Below are 18,468 nucleotides of genomic sequence, written 5' to 3' on the forward strand. Positions count from 1 at the left end.
CTCAGTCACAGTAGAGCATGTGACTCTTGATCTTGGGGTTGTGAGTTTGAGCCCCATGTTGGATGTGGAAATTACTTAAAAATAAAATCTTTAGGGACACCTGAGTGGCTCCATTGGTTAAGTGACTGCTTTAGACTCAAGTCATGATCCCAGGGTCCTGGAATTGAGTCCTACATTGGGCTCCTTCCTCTGCCTGTCACTCTCCCTGCTTGTGTTCTCTGACAAATAAATAAAATCTTTAAAAATAATAGAGTAATTATTGATAAGTGTGTACTTATTGCAATTTTATTAATGGTTTTCTGGCTGCTTTTTAGTTCTCTGTTCCTTCTCTTGTCCTCTTCCCTTGTGATTTGATGACTTTCTTTAACATTATGTTTGGATTCCTTTCTTTATTTTTTGAGGATCTATTATAGAGTTTAGGTTTGTGGTTACCATGAGGTTCACATATAACACACTACGTATATAGCAGTCCATTTTAAGTTTATGGTCACTTAAGTTTCAAAACATTCTAAAAGCACTACATTTTTACTATTTCCCCCACACCCCAGTTTTATGTTTCTGGTGTCATATTTTACATCTTTTTATTCTGTGTATCTATTTTAGAGATGACCGATGTTACTACATTTGTCTTTTAATATTCATGCTAGTTATAAGTGACTGATCCACTATCTTTGTTTGCTTTTAACAGTGAGTTTTTTCTTTCATAATTTTCTTCTGGTTATGGCCTTTTCTTTTCGACTTAAATAATTCCCTTTAACATTTCTTGCAAGGCTGGCTTACTGATGATGAGCTCCTTTAACTTTTGTTTGTCTGGAAAACTCTTTCTCTCTCCTTCAATTATCACACCATAACTACAAAATGACAACACCTCATTCGAGTCTACAAAATAGCAATGCAGATAGAGAAGTGAACACAGAGTGTTTGAAGAGTTCAAAACCTACAACTGGAAGGACCCCTATACCATGTGACCAGAATGAGTGAGTCAGAGATGAGTGATAACACAGAAAGACCTTCTTCCAGATTATAACTTAAACAATATGGTTACTTAATTTTTCACATTTCCTGGGAAAATATTAAAATTAAAACCTAATAATGCCATCTAAGGCCACCCAGAATAGCCAGAATCATCTTGGAAATAAAGAACAAAGTTGGAGGATCAAATTTCCCAATTTAAAACCAACTATAAAGCCATACCAAGACAGTGCGGTACTGGCATAAGGACAGATACAAAAACATGTACAGGAATGTTCACAGCAGCACTATTCATAATAGCCCAAAAGTGGTGAAACCCAAATGTCCAACTGGTGACTAAATAAATGTGGTATGCCAATACAATGAAATATTCATCCATAAAAAGGAATGAACTATTGATTCATGTTATAACATCAATGATCCTTGAAAACTTATACTAAGGGAAAAAGCCAGATCCAAAGGCCACATATTCTATGATTCCATTTATATAAATTGTCCAGAAGAGGCAAATACAGAGACATAAAGTATATTGCCAGGGAGTGGAGAGAAGGAGAAGACAGGAGAAGACAGAGTTAGTGTTAATGGGTAGGGGGTTTCTTTTTTGGGATGATGAAATGTTCTAGAATTCAATAGTGATAATGGTTGCATGACCTTGTGAATATACTAAAACTACTGAATTGTACACTTTAAAAGGATGAACTTTATGGTATGTGAGTTATATTTCACTATAAAAATATCACCCACAGGCAAGTTAAACATAGTTGAAACTGCCTAACTTAACAGAAATGAAGCAGACCACCTGGGAAGAACAGGTGTGCTGCAATGACTGACACTTAAATTAGGTATCTGATTAAATATACACAAATATACATAATGGTAGATTCACACTGTGCCAGCTGGCTGAGAAACAATATAACACTGAATTGGAGTTTGTACACAAGAAATGTGTGTGTGTACATATACATACATATTTATATACACACATCCCCTATTTCAGGACTCCGTCATAGAACAATGTCAAAATATAATATAGTTCATCTGATATCTAATAACAAAATCTTTGGGTGGTATCTTAGGAGGTTTTTCATTACATCAAATTTCATACCATTTCTTCAATAGACTAATAATCTAGTCCATTACATCTTATTTCAATTATAGCAACAGGCCTGTTAACCACAATTGTACATAAATCAACATATACATCTGTACCACAGATATAAATTCATATATGTTTTAGAAAAGTAGAGAATATCACATATCATAAGCCAGCATCATAAACTGACCAAGATCTACTTTCTTATGGTTCAAAATTCTGGCTCTGTAGTAAGAGATACAGGTTGGAATCCAAAGTTCCTCATTTACTGTTTAATTATTTAACTTTGAACTAGTTACCTAAGTCTTCTACAGGTAGCAATACTTCCTATGACTCTTAGGAGAATTAAATGAGTTAACACATGTGAATCACTTAGCATTGTGCTAGACACCCGTTCAGTATTCAGTAAACGTTTATTATTACTATCATTAGATTTAATAAAATGGAATGGAATGGAACTTATTTTCTGGGGATAATAAATACCACAAAGAAGATTGCTCCATGGACAATGCTATAACATATTAATATTTAAGATACTTATAAACATTACAATTCAACTCAGTCTAGCATATATTAGCTATAATTCAAGTCTAAAAATCTATGAAAACAGAGAACTCTGTGTATTAAAACAGAAAACTTACTGATATGACTCTCAAGTCCTGCTTTTAGTTTCTTCAGCCACAATAAAAGGTTTTGTTCAGTGATAGCCTGGTCTGATGGAAATGCAAATACTTGGCCACCTGAATGCAGATTGACCACAACAAGAAGAGGAAGGGGAGGCAGAGCATCAAAATATGCCTGCAAGATTCCTCGTCCTGCAGGAGTATTCTTTCTGAAAAAGGGAGCAAATGAATCCATTAGTATTTCTTTCTATAACAAAATTATGAAAACAATAGGCTGTAGAACATTAAACTTTAAATATAGTATCATATCATTAAGTTTATTTTTTTTAAGATTTTATTTATTTATTTGACAGAGATCACAATTAGGCAGAGAGGCAGGCAGAGAGAGGAAGGGAAGCAGGCTTCCCACTGAGCAGAGAGCCTGATGTGGGAAGAGCCTGATGTGGGGCTCGATCCCAGGCTCCTGGGATCATGACCTGAGCTGAAGGCAGAGGCTTTAACCCACTGAGCCACCCAGGCACCCCGTCATTAAGTTTATTTTATAAAAAGATATCCTAAAATCTAAGAGGTCTATAACTATGTTATCAGTAATCAGATTCAGTTAGAAACTCAGAAATGAGTTTCTTTTAACATGGGCATTGTGTTTCTCTTAGGAGAAAAAAAAACAAAGGTAGTCAGTGACTATTTTCATGAAAACCAGTCATAGTTCAAAGATTTGTCAATTTGGGTTTGATATAATCAATAGGTTCCTCCCAAAGTTGAGCCAAGTATCAGATCACTTATCAACTTAAAAATTAAATGGTTACAAACTATAAAATAGTAAGATATTTATAATAAATACTTCTCCAAATAAAGTTGTTTTTCCTCAGGAACAAAGGGGTTAATTTCAAATTAAAAACATTTTTTAAAAGTTCTGGCCATACACATAAACCACAACTTTTAAGATACCTAGGTTTCATAAAACAGCACATTCCAAATCATGGAAAATATTGTTTTACTCTGAGATACCTACAAAGCCCTGGGAAATTTTTGTCTTAAGCAGTATGTTGTACTGTTGGTGAACTCTTCACAGAAAAAAAAAAAAATGTACATTGCCCCATTCTTGGAATAAATGTCTTTTCATTTGATGAATTTGAACAACAAATAGTGTGTATTTATGTGAACTGTGTTCACAGACATTAAATGGAACACAAGCCATACATCTAGAAAACATAACAGAAAATATTGCTGGCAAATGCACTGAAAATTATCTGTAACATATTAGGTTGCATTTTAAAAATATAAAAGTACAGAAAAAGAAACTGAAGAAAAATGCCAAAACATCACAATGTTTATTTTTCTGTATTTGCTTCAGTGGACATCAATTAACCTTAAAATCAGAAAAATTACTGCTTTTTAAAATTTGTATGACACCAAAATGAAACATAAGTAAAAATAAATTAAGTGGACTACATCAAATTAAAAAGCTTCTGTATAGCAAAGGAAACCATCAACTAAATGAAAAGGCGACCTTTGGAATGAGAGAAAATATTTGCAAATCATCTATCGTGATAAGGGGTTTATATCTAAAATAACTAAGGAACTCGTGTAACACCAAAGAACACAAACAATCCAATTAAAAAATGGACAGAGGACCTAAATAGACATTTTCCCAAAGAAGACATACAGATGGCCATGGTCTGTATGTCTGAAAAGATGCTCAACATCACTAATTAGGGAAGTTAGGGAATGCAAACCAAAACCACAATGAGATACCACCTCAACCCTGCTAAAATTGCTAGTATCAAAAAGACAAAAGATAACAAGTGTAAAGAAAAGGTAACCCTTGTACACTGTTGGTGAGAATGTAAATTGGTACAGCCACTATGGAAAACAGCAAGGTGGTTCCTCAAAAAACTGAAATAGAACTACCATCTGATCGAGCAATCCTACTTCTGGGTATTTATCCAAAGGAGATGAAAACAAGATAGTGAAGAGACACATGCACTCCCATGTTTATTGCAGCATTATTTGTAACAGCCAAGATAGGGAAACAACCTAAGTGTCTGTCAAAAGATGAATGAAGAAGGTGTGGTACAGATACAACAGAATATTAATCGGTCATGAGAAAGAAGAAAATCCTGCTATTTCCTATGACGTGGATGGATTCTGAGGACATTATGCCAAGTGAAATAAGCCAGAGAGAGAAAGACAAATACTGCATGGAATCACTTATGTGAAAAATCACAAAGTCAAACTCACAGAACCAGAGTAGAAAAGTGGTTGCCTGGGACTCAGGGTTGGGGGAAATAGGAAAAGGTTGGGAAAAGGAAACAAACTTTCAGCTGTAACATGAATAAGTAAGTTCTGAAGATCTAATGTATATAACATGGTGACTATAGTTGTGAACACTATATAACTGAAAATTGCTGAGAACTTAAATGTTCTTACTCCCTCCCCCACCATATATATATATAATGCAAGGTAATTAATATGTTCATTTACATGGAGGAATCCTTCCACAATGTATACATGTATCAAATCACCATGATGTACACTTTAAATATCTTACAATATTGTCAATTATACCTATATACACCTGGAAAAAAATAACATTCAGCAAAATAAAAAAATTATTGTAAAACAATTCAATCCAAAATAAGGTCATCTTAGACCATATGAGGAAGTTTAGTTACTAAAATAGGATAACTCATACACTGGTCCCATTATATTAACTCCAAAGATAGAATTAGAGAGTTTCATCTCCTAAAGAAAATGTATGTGGCGCCTGGATGGTTCAGTCAGTTACGCGTCTGCCTTTGGCTCAGGTCATGATCCCAGGGTCCTAGGACTGAGTTCCCCATCAGTCTCCTCGCTCAGCGGAGAGCCTGCTTCTCCCTCTCCCACTCCCTCTGCTTGTGTTCCCTCTCTCGCTGTCTGTCTCTGTCAAATAAATAAATAAAAATCTTTTTAAAAAATGTAATCATTATAGTTTCTTACCTTTTACATATTAAAAAATAAGAATATACTTACAGATTTAACCAGCAGGGGGTAAGTGAATCCAAGTGTTTCTCTTTTGCCAGCGTCAACATTGCTTTTTTATACTGAGGATTTATGCTGCCCTCACTGAATAAAATAAGTAATGGTTTCTGAAGTCTTAAATAAATGGGAAGATTTTCCACAGTGATCTCTGGCTGTTGGAAAAAAAGAAAAAACATGGAGAATGATGAGACATAAAATAGAAAACAATGTCCAAATCACTCATGCAATTTTAGTTTGTAAAATGGAATTCAAACATATTTTAAGTGGAGATTTTGCTATACTGACTAGTGACTATGAATAGTAAGAGCTTTTCACTTAAGCTCACTTTATCTTAATGAGTTATTTCCAAAATAAAGCTAACTTGAAGATAAACGAGTTCCCTGTTTTACAAGGATGGAACACTTCTAATGATTTCTTATGCTAAAATCTGGACCAGATCAGACAGCATACATATGACAAACAAAACTCTCATTGTACCTAACATAAAATTTCTAGGGGAAAAAAAAATGCTGAGTTTTAAAGATCTAATCCCTCAACTACGATTATTTAAAATAAAAATCTTATTTTGTTTCAATATTATGATTTTAGCATAATTAATATAATCAAAAAACGTGTTTAAACAAATAAAAATTTCAGTTTCATTTCTGTTCAGGCAAAGCTCAAATACCAAACTCTGGTATGTAGTTTTCCTTCTTTAGTTCTCGAAGCCACTTAGCCAATTCTCATTTTTCTTCGAATTCTTTCTCTTTCACACTCAAAATCCTCTTCTCAGACCTTCCTCTTTCATGACTTAAATCTTAGATCCCCTCTTCTCCAAATTTCCCTAAGTTGTCTTCTCATATTAATTATCATCTTTAATCTTCTACACAGGTTATATCCCCTTCCTAAAATTGACAGATTTCACCAGGCCAGCAGAACAGATCTGAAACATTAGGGGAGATGGAACCACCACTACAAAGTTCGCAATGTTATGTTGCGTACTGAGTCAGAAAGAAGTAACATACTTTCTCTGCCCTCAAAGAGCTCCTACTCTAAAGGAGGAAACAGGTAGATAAACTGCTGTGATCCAAGAAAATTAAATGTATGACAATAAAATTAAGCTAAAAAAGCAAGTAGGGGAGCCCATGGATGATTTTGGAAGTGACATGTGATCTGGTCTTGGGCAAGAAATAAGATCTTGACAGAAGAAGGTATGTGCTAGAGCTGGGATTCCAGATATAGGGAGCCTCATGGGGCTAGGCAGAGAGGTGTGAAAGCATTCATACCATCTGGGAACAGTGGGAGTGAAGTCGGCCAGACTTCGGCATGCAAGAGGCAAATGTGGCTGTAAGACCAGATGGGAAAATGCCTTGATAGGTGTTCTAGCTCCCAGAAATTCTGAGAAGATCTTGTATCAAATGAGTGACATGGTTATGCCTGTTTTAGAAAGATGACTAACTAGAATACAAATCTGTGAAAGAACAGACCGGTGAGAGGCATTTAGGGAAGAAAGACCTGAGAGTTCTGGGAGTTGAGGTGAAAAGATCAGAAACTCAGATTTAGGAATCATCAGTTGGTATAATGATGGTATAAATTATGGGTATGGATAAAACTTCCCAAAGAAAGAACAACAAAAAGAAGACAAACACTGAAGGTTGAAGATGGAATTCTAGAGTGGCCAGACGGTTGAAGGAGGACTGGATTGCAAAAGCCAGCAGAAAAGAGAATTTTGAAAAGAAAAACCATTGTCAATAACTTTGATTGCTACTTATAGAAAAGGTCATCAAACATGGTAATTGGAAGGTGTCCTTTGGCTATCAGTATACAAGAGGCTATAACTTATCCATATTAAAAGCATAGTTAAGAGGAACTTAACGTATCTAAGCCAAGTGTTATTAAACTACATTGAAATGTGACAGCCTTGGATAGATGATTGCTTATGTAGTTCATTATTGTGTATCTCAGATTTGAGCATTATTTACCTAGGCTAATTTATCATCACATTCATTAAAATAAAAATTGGATGCCATAAAAAAAATGACCATCTGGTCACCCATTTCTGCTTCCTACCCAGATGAAGAAACCAAAGTCTTTCTAGCACCTTAGTGCAGGTCAGGAGATAAGCTTGCAGCTGGCTGGCTGCCGGCTACATACTCTAGACTTAAATCTCCAACACAGGGAAGCTTTAAGACATTTAATAACCACTTGAGGGTTTCAGAATTTATGGGAAGGTCATAAACTAAAAGCAAAACAATTTTTATTATAGCTGTGGGTTTTTTAGTCCAACACTGTAAACCAAAACACTATAAACTGGAAACACTGCCCCAATGCTTAATTTATAAACAGAGTCTGATAGTTACGTTTGCCCCCAAGTTTCTCAGCCTTAAAGGATATCACAGATACCATAAATAAATAAATAAATACAAAAAATAAAAATAATACAAAATAAATACAAAAAAATTAAAAAATTTTTATCCATCAGTCAGGCACAGATGAAAGAGCAAAATGTTCCAATCTCCTCTCAGGCACAACAGGAACAAGTATCAGCAGGCTTAAACATGTGCATGCCCTTTGGACTAGCAATTTGAATTGTCTGAATTTACCATGAGTATGTAATCATGGAAACACCCAAAGATTACACACAAGGCTAGTCCCTGAGTAAAACAAAACTAAAGACAACTTAAATATTCACCAACAGGAAGTTAAATAAATTTTGGGTTTTTTCAGTGCAACAGAATATTATACAGATATTTAAAAAAACAGTATGTATATCTTCATTTCTTGATGGATATATCCCTTAATATAAAAAGAAAATCACAGATACACATGGAATTTTTTTTTAAGTTTGGGAAAATATTTCTTCCATTTAAATTTGGTCAAAGGAGGTTATGGTTGATTCTAATTTTCTTCTCTTAACAGTTCTCTGTATTATCTGGGAGAAGGAAGGCAAAGGCTTATAATAATTCCAAAAATATTACACTATGTATATGGCTAAGGAAATATTCATTTAATAACATGCCATTACATACAAAAATGTCACCTTAATAATTTGGAAACCTACATCCTAAAAATATTAATGATTTGATTAATTATAACCTGTAACTTTAATGGGAAGAAGGGAGGGAAGAGAACCAAGATCACAAAAAAATTTAATAAAGACTACAGCTATTAATCTGAGCCTAAAATATAATGTTATTTAGATCATCATGGCAAAAAACATAAAATGAGGATATTCATTCAGTATTTATCGCTGATAGTAATGCTTCTTATGTCACTTTAGAAATGCAGAAAAGTAGGGCGCCTGGGTGGCTCAGTGGGTTAAAGCCTCTGCCTTCCGCTCAGGTCATGATCTTGGGGTCCTGGGATCAAGTCCCGCATCGGGCTCTCTGCTTGGCAGGAAGCCTGCTTCCTCCTCTCTCTCTGCCTGCCTCTCTGCCTACTTGTGTGTGATCTCTCTCTGTCAAATAAATAAATCTTTGGAAAAAAAAAAAAAAGGAATGCAGAAAAGTATGTATTTACAATATTCCAGCTATGTTTAAAATAAATACTAAAACAACAGAAATTGAGAAATGTAGGTTACAACTGTTCTGCCCTTGAATTCACTATTTTCAAAGGAAGCAGTGGAAAAGGCTTTTCATAAGATACTATTTTGTTCAAAACTGTGTAAGTAAGAATACTAGCTAACAGTTGTTGAATGCTTACCAGGGTCCAAATATGACACAGAACACCATACACCTGTCTCACTTAGTCTTCACAATTAAGTCTCTGCAGCAGGTGCTACGACCACCTGCTTTTTACACCCATGGCAAGTGAGGCAGAGAGAAGTTAAGAAAGAGCCAGCAAGGAATCAAGCAAGGATCTGAAGCTGGGTAGTCTGACTCTCCAAAATCCATGTGCTTTATATATGCACCAAGTTTCAGCCTAGTTTTAAGTACTTCCTTCAACTGGTCATCAGCTACACTAGTCTCAGCAGTAAAAATAATCCAAAGACATGTCAACTTTTGGCAGTGGACTAGAGAAGCTGTTTGCATAATGAGTGAAGACTAAAACAGCAACCCAATGAATCTTCAGCTCACAAGACATCATGCCCTGTGCCAACAACAGCTGGAAAATGGTGTATTAAAACAGACTATTTTTAACTGGTCTAGATTTTCCTATTTTAAATAATATCCGTATTATAAAATATACTCACAAATGTTTCCAGTAATGCATTTGTTATTATTTGAACTATGTCTTGTGCAGGGGAGTTAGCTAATGGAATGCTCTCTATTTTGCCTTCTTTGTGTCTGGCCAGCAGCAGGGCTGGAAGGGTTGCAGCGTATTTATTTGACCTATGGAGAAATGTAGTATTAAGATTTCCAATAAAATATAGCAAGTCATCAAAAACATAAACAATTAGTCCGGGAGGTCAGAGTGGGAAGTAGCAAATGGGGAAGCCCTACTACTAAAGAAAAAAATGAACTAGATTTCCCGGCAAACTTATCTTCTGTATGAGGCTATCTGAGGAAGTTCAGGAGCCTTGACAACCTAGATTAAAAAAAAGCAACAGATAAAAACCTAGCCAGATTTTTTTTTCTCTAGACAACTTACCCATCAAGAAAACATCTAAACAGGATTAGGAACATGCTGCATGGTTATCGACCTTTCTGGACTGCTCACCATACTGCTGAGCAGGAGACAAGAATTTACTAGAAACCTACTATTTTCCAAGCACTCTTTCAGGCACCTTTAGTTTTCATTTAACCCTCAGAATGGCCCTACATGAGACCACTATCACCTGCATTTGATAGAAAAGGACACCAGGACTCAGAGTGATGAATGGCACAGCTAGGCTTCAAATGGAGGTGACCCTGATACAAAGTCTATGCTCTCTCTACTGTAACCAAGCCCCAATCTGCCACTTCTTACCACTACTTTTGCTAACAAAAAAGGGGAATCACTAAATTAAATAGAAAAAAATGCTTGGTCTGAAACGACCAGGGAGGTAGTCACATATATGTCATGTAAAATCTCAATTGATGATAAAACAAAGTATAGATGTTATAATACATAAACATTAGTAGAGGGTCCAGTCTTCAAATTACCTGGAAGACTCTCTTAGTGGATCAGTTGGTTATAAATAAAACATGTTCTGAAAACTACTGGCCCACCTCTTGGACCACAGCTAAATGCACAATGACAGCAGAGTACAAGACAGTGGGTGACTTCCTTATGTCAGGTGAATAGGTCTCATATTTTCTAAAGATCTGGAGTTCAGGATTTACTTGACAAGTCACTGCTTTCCTGGATAGAAATAGAGCTTAATCATGAAGGGCATATGTCACCAGTGTTCAGGATGAAAGACGTAAGCTCAGAAATCACAATTAGGAATATTACAGTCAGGAGGTAAGCAAGACAAATTATTGGGACTTATCAACTCCACTTGCACCTGAAAATCAGCCATTAATGCAGAATGTGATGTACATGTGTTACTGTATGTATTGTGTATGCATTACTAATCTCCAAATTTTCGATTCAGTCCTTCATTCTGAACCAACTGAAATATCTGGTGGTTCACAGGAGTCCCACATTCTACAAATAAAGCAACTTATGTGGTTAAAAAAAGCACTGATTAAATGTATGCTTGCAATAACTTAAAATTAGGTGGCACTCTAGTTATATTGCCTAAACTATATAACTATAGTTATATCGCCTAAAACTGGTGGAAATATGAGAAAATTCTGATATTTATACATACCTTGGTGGCAAATCAAAACCCAGACACTCAAGATGTAAAATTCCCAAAACTTTGATAATTCCAAAGAACCAAAACTGCAGGTAAGAGAACCCAAAGAGGAAAATTTTTATAGAAAGATGAAATAGCATGAATCCAAGGTCGCCCCTATGGGGACTCTAACCTAAAGCAAAAGAATAACTAAAAATTCTAAATATGCAGGTGGTACTTCCCAGATCTTCTTTGAAGAAAATTAAAAATTTAGTTATATTGCTGACCTATTTTCCTTCATCAACTGTGTAAAGACAAACAATATATTATCTTGCAAACTTCTTCCTCTCTAAAATTAGAAGACCAATAAACTTACAGTATTAAAACATCTTCTTCAGAATATATTCCAGTGATAACATATCCTTTTAGGTAGCTTCCCGCTTCAGTGAAATCTTCTTTCGCTATAAATACATAGACAAGACAAAACTCTGAAACCTTCAAAATTATGTGGGCTATATAACTGATGAACAGATTTATAAATGGTTGTAATTTACTATTAATTATAAAGATAAATACTTACAGGTAGATCTTATATAACTTAGTGGTTCTAAAATAAATCTATGTTCTTTTTATGACATTTGATTACTAGAGAAATGTAAATTGATATAATGCAATTATGGTTCCCTAAACAAATGTAATCTAAATGTGATTTGTCAGATTTATAGCACTCTAATCATACAGAGTTACTGAATAAATATTTGTTGCTTTTTAATTTACTCCTAAGGTAAGGTAATTGAAATAGCTGTCCTACACATAGCCTGGAAAGAGAAGTGTATGTGAAATAATGAACACATTATCATCCCAAAATCTAGAAGTGCTTACATGTACAGAAAAAATAGAAGACTAGTAATTCTAGGCCTTTAACAATATCTATGTTAGGATTCTGCAATTATGAGGGATTTGTGTCTTTATATTTCCCCTATTTTCTGTAATGTGTTTTTGTTATCTTTGAGCTTTAATTTGTGCATCTTTTTTCATTTGTTAGGATACAGATAATTTATTATCTGTAATAATAACTTATTACTTATCTGTAAGAAATAATTTATTTCTGTAGCTTTCTGAATATGTTTTCATAAATAATATTGTATTCTGGATCATGTTAATGACTATTTTATGACCAAGAAGCAAGTCTGAATTAAACGGTCATAGACTAATGAGAGAACAGAGGTAAACTTATATAAATGATGTATTCTTGCAAAGTGAAGGCTAAATGGTAGCGCAGCACTGCATGGAAGGTTCATGGCAGTTCAAACAGAAAACTGAGGACAAAAGAACTGAGTCCTAAAGCACCTAGTACTCTGGACATGCTGAACCCAAAAGTTCTGCACCTAAGTAGTCAATACTGGGCTCATGGTGTGAGCATCAGCACTGTTAGCATCTGGTAACCACAAGGCTATATTCTTTAAAAAGGATGGATACTTTCCACAAGATTAAGAAACACTGTAGCAAAGCCAATTTACTAAAGCCAATTTACTACAGGCAGCCAGTAAGCAGCATTGAGGGCTCATTTATAACCATGAATTTCATGAGAAACTATTACCCCGTGAAAATATTTTCTTCAGCCTGTGTTACATCAAAGCAGAAAAGATTCATTAAAAAAATTAAACAAAGGGACGCCTGGGTGGCTCAGTCAGTTAAGCATCCAATTCTCAGTTTTAGTTCAGGTCCTGATTTTGGAGTTGTGAGACTGAGGCGTGCATCAGGCTCAGTGCTGGGCATGGAGCCTGCTTAAGATTCTCTCTCTCCCTCTTCCTCTGCCTGCCCCCTCAAAACAAAAACAAAACAAAAAAGAGAGAGAGAAAGAAAGAAAGAAGGAAAGTAAACAATTAGGACTGAATGCCTATACTTTCATTTCTAAGAGAAAACAGAACTAAATTCTGGTCAGTAATTGATGATCATTATCTAAAACAATGACAAAATGGAATCTGTTTCAGCTTCTTTTTTTTTTATAAATAACAGTGGAAAATTATACTATGTCCATATAATTTCCTCATACAGAAGCCTCTCTACTCATGAATATGTTTCTTTTTTTAAAAATATTTTATTTATTCATTTGAGAGAGAGAGGCACAAACGGGGGGAGAGGGGCAGAGGGAAAGGGAGAAATAGGCTCCCCACTGAGAGGGAGCCCAACATGGGGCCTGAATCCAGGACCCCAAGATCATAACCTGAACCAAAGGAAGACACTTAACCAACGGAGCCACCCAGGCACCCCATGAATAATTTTTTTTTAAAAGATTTTATTTATTCACTTGACAGAGATCACAAGTAGGCAGAGAGGCAGGCAGAGGGTTGGCGGGGGGAAGCAGGCTTCCTGCCAAGCAGAGAGCCCGATGCAGGGCTCGATCCCAGGACCCTGGATCATGACCTGAGCCAAAGGCAGAGGCTTTAACCCACTGAGCCACCCAGGCAGCCCATGAATATGTTTCTCAAAAGGCTCGTCATATATCTTGTTACTTCTGCAATGGAAATATTTAAGACTACAGACCTTGATAAATACATACATACATACATACTGTAGGCCTCAGATACACATCCATTTCCACCAAACAAGACTGTCAGTTTTCCTCTGAACATTTAAAAACCAGACATATTCTCCTCCTTGGTGAAAACTACATATATGTCAGAATATACTGCAACCCCAAGTATAAGAAAAAAATCATTTAATCTAAATAAGAATCTTCTTAAATCACAATAAATATATTTGGGATATAATATTAATGGTGACCTCCAATATTTAGTTGTGTATCTATAAACATGTTTTAATTGCATAAAATAAATACATTAACTTAGCAATACTGTTTTCCCCACTGTCATGTTACTGAATTGTTACATTTATACACACACACACACACACACACACACACACACACACACACATATACACATACTACACATACATCTATTTTTTTTTAGCTCTACCAACAAGAGTTGAGAAGCAAGAACACTCCAGTAACTAAAAACACTCCTAATTCCTAGATTTTGGTTTCCGAATTCCATGTCCCACTAAAAGGAACTTAGACCCTTGGTTGAGAAATGGCTGATTCTAGGAATGGGACTGGGAACATTTTGTACCAAAAGGACATACCCAAAAAATGATGGAAACATGTCAAAAGGACACAGGAGTCCGACTGAAGGGGCATGCAGCAACTAATTATAACCCACTGAATAAAATAAGGACTCAGGCGTCTATACTGAAAAACAAACAATGAGAAGGAAAAGCTCTTATAGTAGTATGTGAAGTATATTAGTACATATATAGAACGAATGGGGAGTTAGAAATTTTCCACTCGGCAACCATCATAGTTCTAGCTCTTTCAAGCAATGGATTCTAAAACTGGAATGCAAAAGTATAATGAGAAACAGGACATTTACAGAGCTTTAAATTCTATTCCCAAAAGATACTTATTAATTACAAAGGGGGGAAAAAAAGTATCTTTCAAGTAAAGAGACCTGGCATATACAACATTGGACAAAAGAGACATTTCAGCCCTCATGATATCCCCATTAATCTTTAAATCATTAGAATCTACATGAACAATAAACCAATATCTGATATAAAATAAGTGCTCAGTAAATGTTAGTAGTTAGCTCTTGTGAATAAAATACATTTGTACATAAAAATTTAGTCAATTCATAACAGCCTTTTATTGTTACACATTTTCTCATTCAATAGATGTTGAAAGTCCAGTAACTATCACATGAATATCTGCAAAAAACAAAAACAACAAAAAGAAGAAAATCTAATACCTGACTGAAAAAGTCTGAGAACAATCAATCTAGTGAAATAACAAAAGGCATCCTATCCAGATTACATCATTCAGGCACACTGGAACAATCTCTTCGTTGTTTAATATTATACTTTTGACTTATTTTTTAAAGACTTATTCATTTGGGAGGGAGGGAGGAAGAGGGAAGAGGAAGAGGGAAGAGGAAGAGAGAGAGTACGAGTTTGAACACGTGCACAGAGGGGGGCGGAAACGGGAGAGAATCTTAAACTGAATCCCTGCTGAGCACAGAGCCCCACAAAGGGCTAGATCTCACAACCCTGAGATCATTATCTGAGCCAAAATCAAGAGTCAGACACATCACCAACTGAGCCACCCAGATACCCCTATACTTTTGACTTTTGTTAAGAGATAATTATGTGTAAATCTTATCATTTATATAAATGATCAAAGTATACTGTTCCCTATATCTTTTACATTAAAAGAAATATAAAAAATCCCTCTCAGCATTTACAATCAGGGGAAAGTTTTATATTGCCATTTATTATATAATGATGATAAGAAAGCAAAAATTTCATCTTTCTGTTTCCGATTGCTGCCAGATTGCCTAAGGTTAAGTTTTATGACCAACTGCAGTGTTTTCTAAATATTCTACACAATTATCCCCTGATCTTTTATGGCTTAACTCTTACTTTTGTTTTAATGATTTTATTGTATTTGGGCTTTTTATTATCTGAAGGCCTTAATTCTTTTTGGAAGGAAGCCCAGAGTAAATAATAGACAACCTCAGGGCACCAAGCACCTGTGGTAGCTCGGAAGAAAATGTCAATGGGTAGAAGCAAAAACATTAGAAAGGCAAAGGAGTAAAACACAAACTCATTCACTTCACAATTTTTCATAAAAAGAATACAAATGAAAAAGCTGTCCTCTCTAGGATTTTGCCTTTTAAGACGGGAAGCCACAGAACACGCATTCACATTCTTATTATTTCCTTCTAGTAAGTTCTTTGACTATTATTTTAAAAGATTTTGAAGACAACATGGAGGGAACAACTGCTAGACAGAAATTTGTAGAAAGCAGAATTTAATAACTAGTTAACAGTATCTGTTATCTACAGATATGATGCTACATAGGGATACTCTTCCCAGAAAAATATCCTTAAAAGATTTTATTCAGAATTTGAAATTCATCTTAAATTAAAGAAAAATAAGGGGGCAGGTTTGCTAAATAAATACAAACAGCTAACCTGTGATGAAAAAAAACACTAAAGGTTTTGTTACACAGTCAATTCAAGAAGTTATCCATATGGGAAGGCAAGAGAATAACATTCTAACAATAATACTGGTTAGAAAAAACAAAACAAACCCCTGTGTACCCTTCCTTTACTACTTACTGAAAGCCATTCCTATAAAGCTAGAAAAAACAGAGTCTAAAAATAGAGAAGTTGTGATATTAAAAGAACACTATAGTCTATGATGCTATGTAAAACTAACAATTAATTGCTATAAGTGCTGTTTCAAAGCTGAATGAAAAAACATTAATATGAAATGCACCAAAAATAAGATGAATTAATTGATAGGAGGAAGGATGGACAGATGCACAGGTATGTGCTAAATCAAGTACAAGTTAAATGCCAATAGTAGAATTTAGGCAGTAGGTATATGGATGTTCACCATAAAATCTTTCAACTTTGCTGTATGTTTGAAAATTTTCATAATAAAATGTTGGAAAAATAAATGCAAAAAATTTTTGAAAGAGAAATATATAAAGCAAAAATACTGAAGTTCAGTAATACTGATAATTTGAATCTATAATACAAGACTATAGAGGCCCATATAAAGAAAAAAATGACAGAAGAAATTAAAAGCATTCTCATCTTCCATAGAAGGAGTCAAAAATCATTAAAATGGTCTTTAATTTTATAGATTCCAATATTTTTGTTTGTTTTTTTTTAAAGAATATCTTCTCTATGGGGCGCCTGGGTGGTTTAGTTGTTAAACACCTGCCTTCCGCTCAGGTGATGATCCCAGGGTCCTGGAATTGAGCCCCACATCGGGCTCCCTGCCTGGCAGGAAGCCTGCTTCTCCCTCTCACACTCCCCCTACTTGTGTTCCCTCTCTCCATGTGTGTCTCTGTCAAATAATAAATAAAATCTTAAAAAAAAAAAGGCGGGGGGGCCTGGGTGGCTCAGTGGGTTAAAGCCTCTGCCTTCGGCTCAGGTCATGATCCCAGGGTCCTGGGATTGAGCCCCGCATCGGCCTGCTTCCTCCTCTCTCTCTGCCTGCCTCTCTGCCTAGTTGTGATTTCTCTCTGTCAAATAAATAAAGTACTTAAAAAAAAAAAAAAGACAAAAGAGTTGATCCAATTATATATTTCAACATGTATTATAAAACTAATAGATTAGAGGGGTGTGCCTGGGTGGCTCAGTCGGTTAAGCGTCCAACTCTTGATTTCAGCTCAGGTCATGATTTTAGGGTCCTGAGATAGGGCCCCATGTTGGGCTGTGCGCTCAGGACACAGCCACATTGTCTCTCTCTCCTTCTGCCCCTCACCTTGCTTTCTCTCTCTATCTCTCAAATAAGTAAATAAATCTTTTTTTTAAAAAATGAATAGATTAGGTATTGACAGGGAAATAAAAGTGAATAAAATAGAAAATATGTAAACAGATACACAGAGACACACAAATACAGAAATGGATTTAATATGATGATGGTGGAATCAAAAAAAAAAAGAAAGAAAAAAGGACAACTGTTAACTATTCAGACAAAATAAAGTTGGCCCCTAAACTCATACCATGCACAAAAATATCCAAATAGTTAAAGACTTAAAAAAGAAAAAAAAATCAAAGAACACAATCAACAGAGTAGAAAGGCATGCTATGGAACAGAAGAAAATATACGCAATTCATATATATTATAAGGGGCTGATTTCCAGAATAAATAAAGAATTCCTGCAACTCAACAACAACAGTCTCCTTAAAAAACGAGCATTGGACTTGAATAGACACTTCTCCAAAGAAGAGATACAAATGTCCAACAAGCACATAAAAAGATGCTCAGTATCACTACTTATCAGGAAAGTAAAAATCAAAACCACAATCAAATCAAAACCTCACACCCATGAGCATGACTAGTATCAAAAAAACAAAAAATAACAATGTTGCTGAGGATGTGGAGAAGTCAGAACACCTGTATACTAGTGGTGGGAATATAAAATGGTACAGCCACTAGGGAAAACAGTGTGTTCACCCATGTTCACAAAAGCATTATGCACAATAGTCAAGAGGTGA

General features: G+C 35.2%; 1 protein-coding gene across 1 annotated transcript in view; it reads right to left on the minus strand.

Annotated features, from left to right (window-relative positions):
* The window catches only part of TXNDC16 (thioredoxin domain containing 16), a 111,373-nt gene that overhangs the window by 16,032 nt on the left and 76,873 nt on the right, over positions 1-18,468 (minus strand). Inside the window, exons 18-21 of the mRNA XM_080807725.1 lie at positions 11,769-11,853; positions 9,881-10,019; positions 5,701-5,861; positions 2,707-2,897 (exon numbers count right to left, since the gene is read on the minus strand). Of these exons, the coding sequence (XP_080663851.1) occupies positions 2,707-2,897; positions 5,701-5,861; positions 9,881-10,019; positions 11,769-11,853 (576 nt within the window). The remainder of the gene's footprint in view (positions 1-2,706; positions 2,898-5,700; positions 5,862-9,880; positions 10,020-11,768; positions 11,854-18,468) is intronic.

This window comes from Martes martes (genome assembly GCF_963455335.1).
Source record: "Martes martes genome assembly, chromosome: 7".
NCBI lineage: Eukaryota > Metazoa > Chordata > Mammalia > Carnivora > Mustelidae > Martes > Martes martes.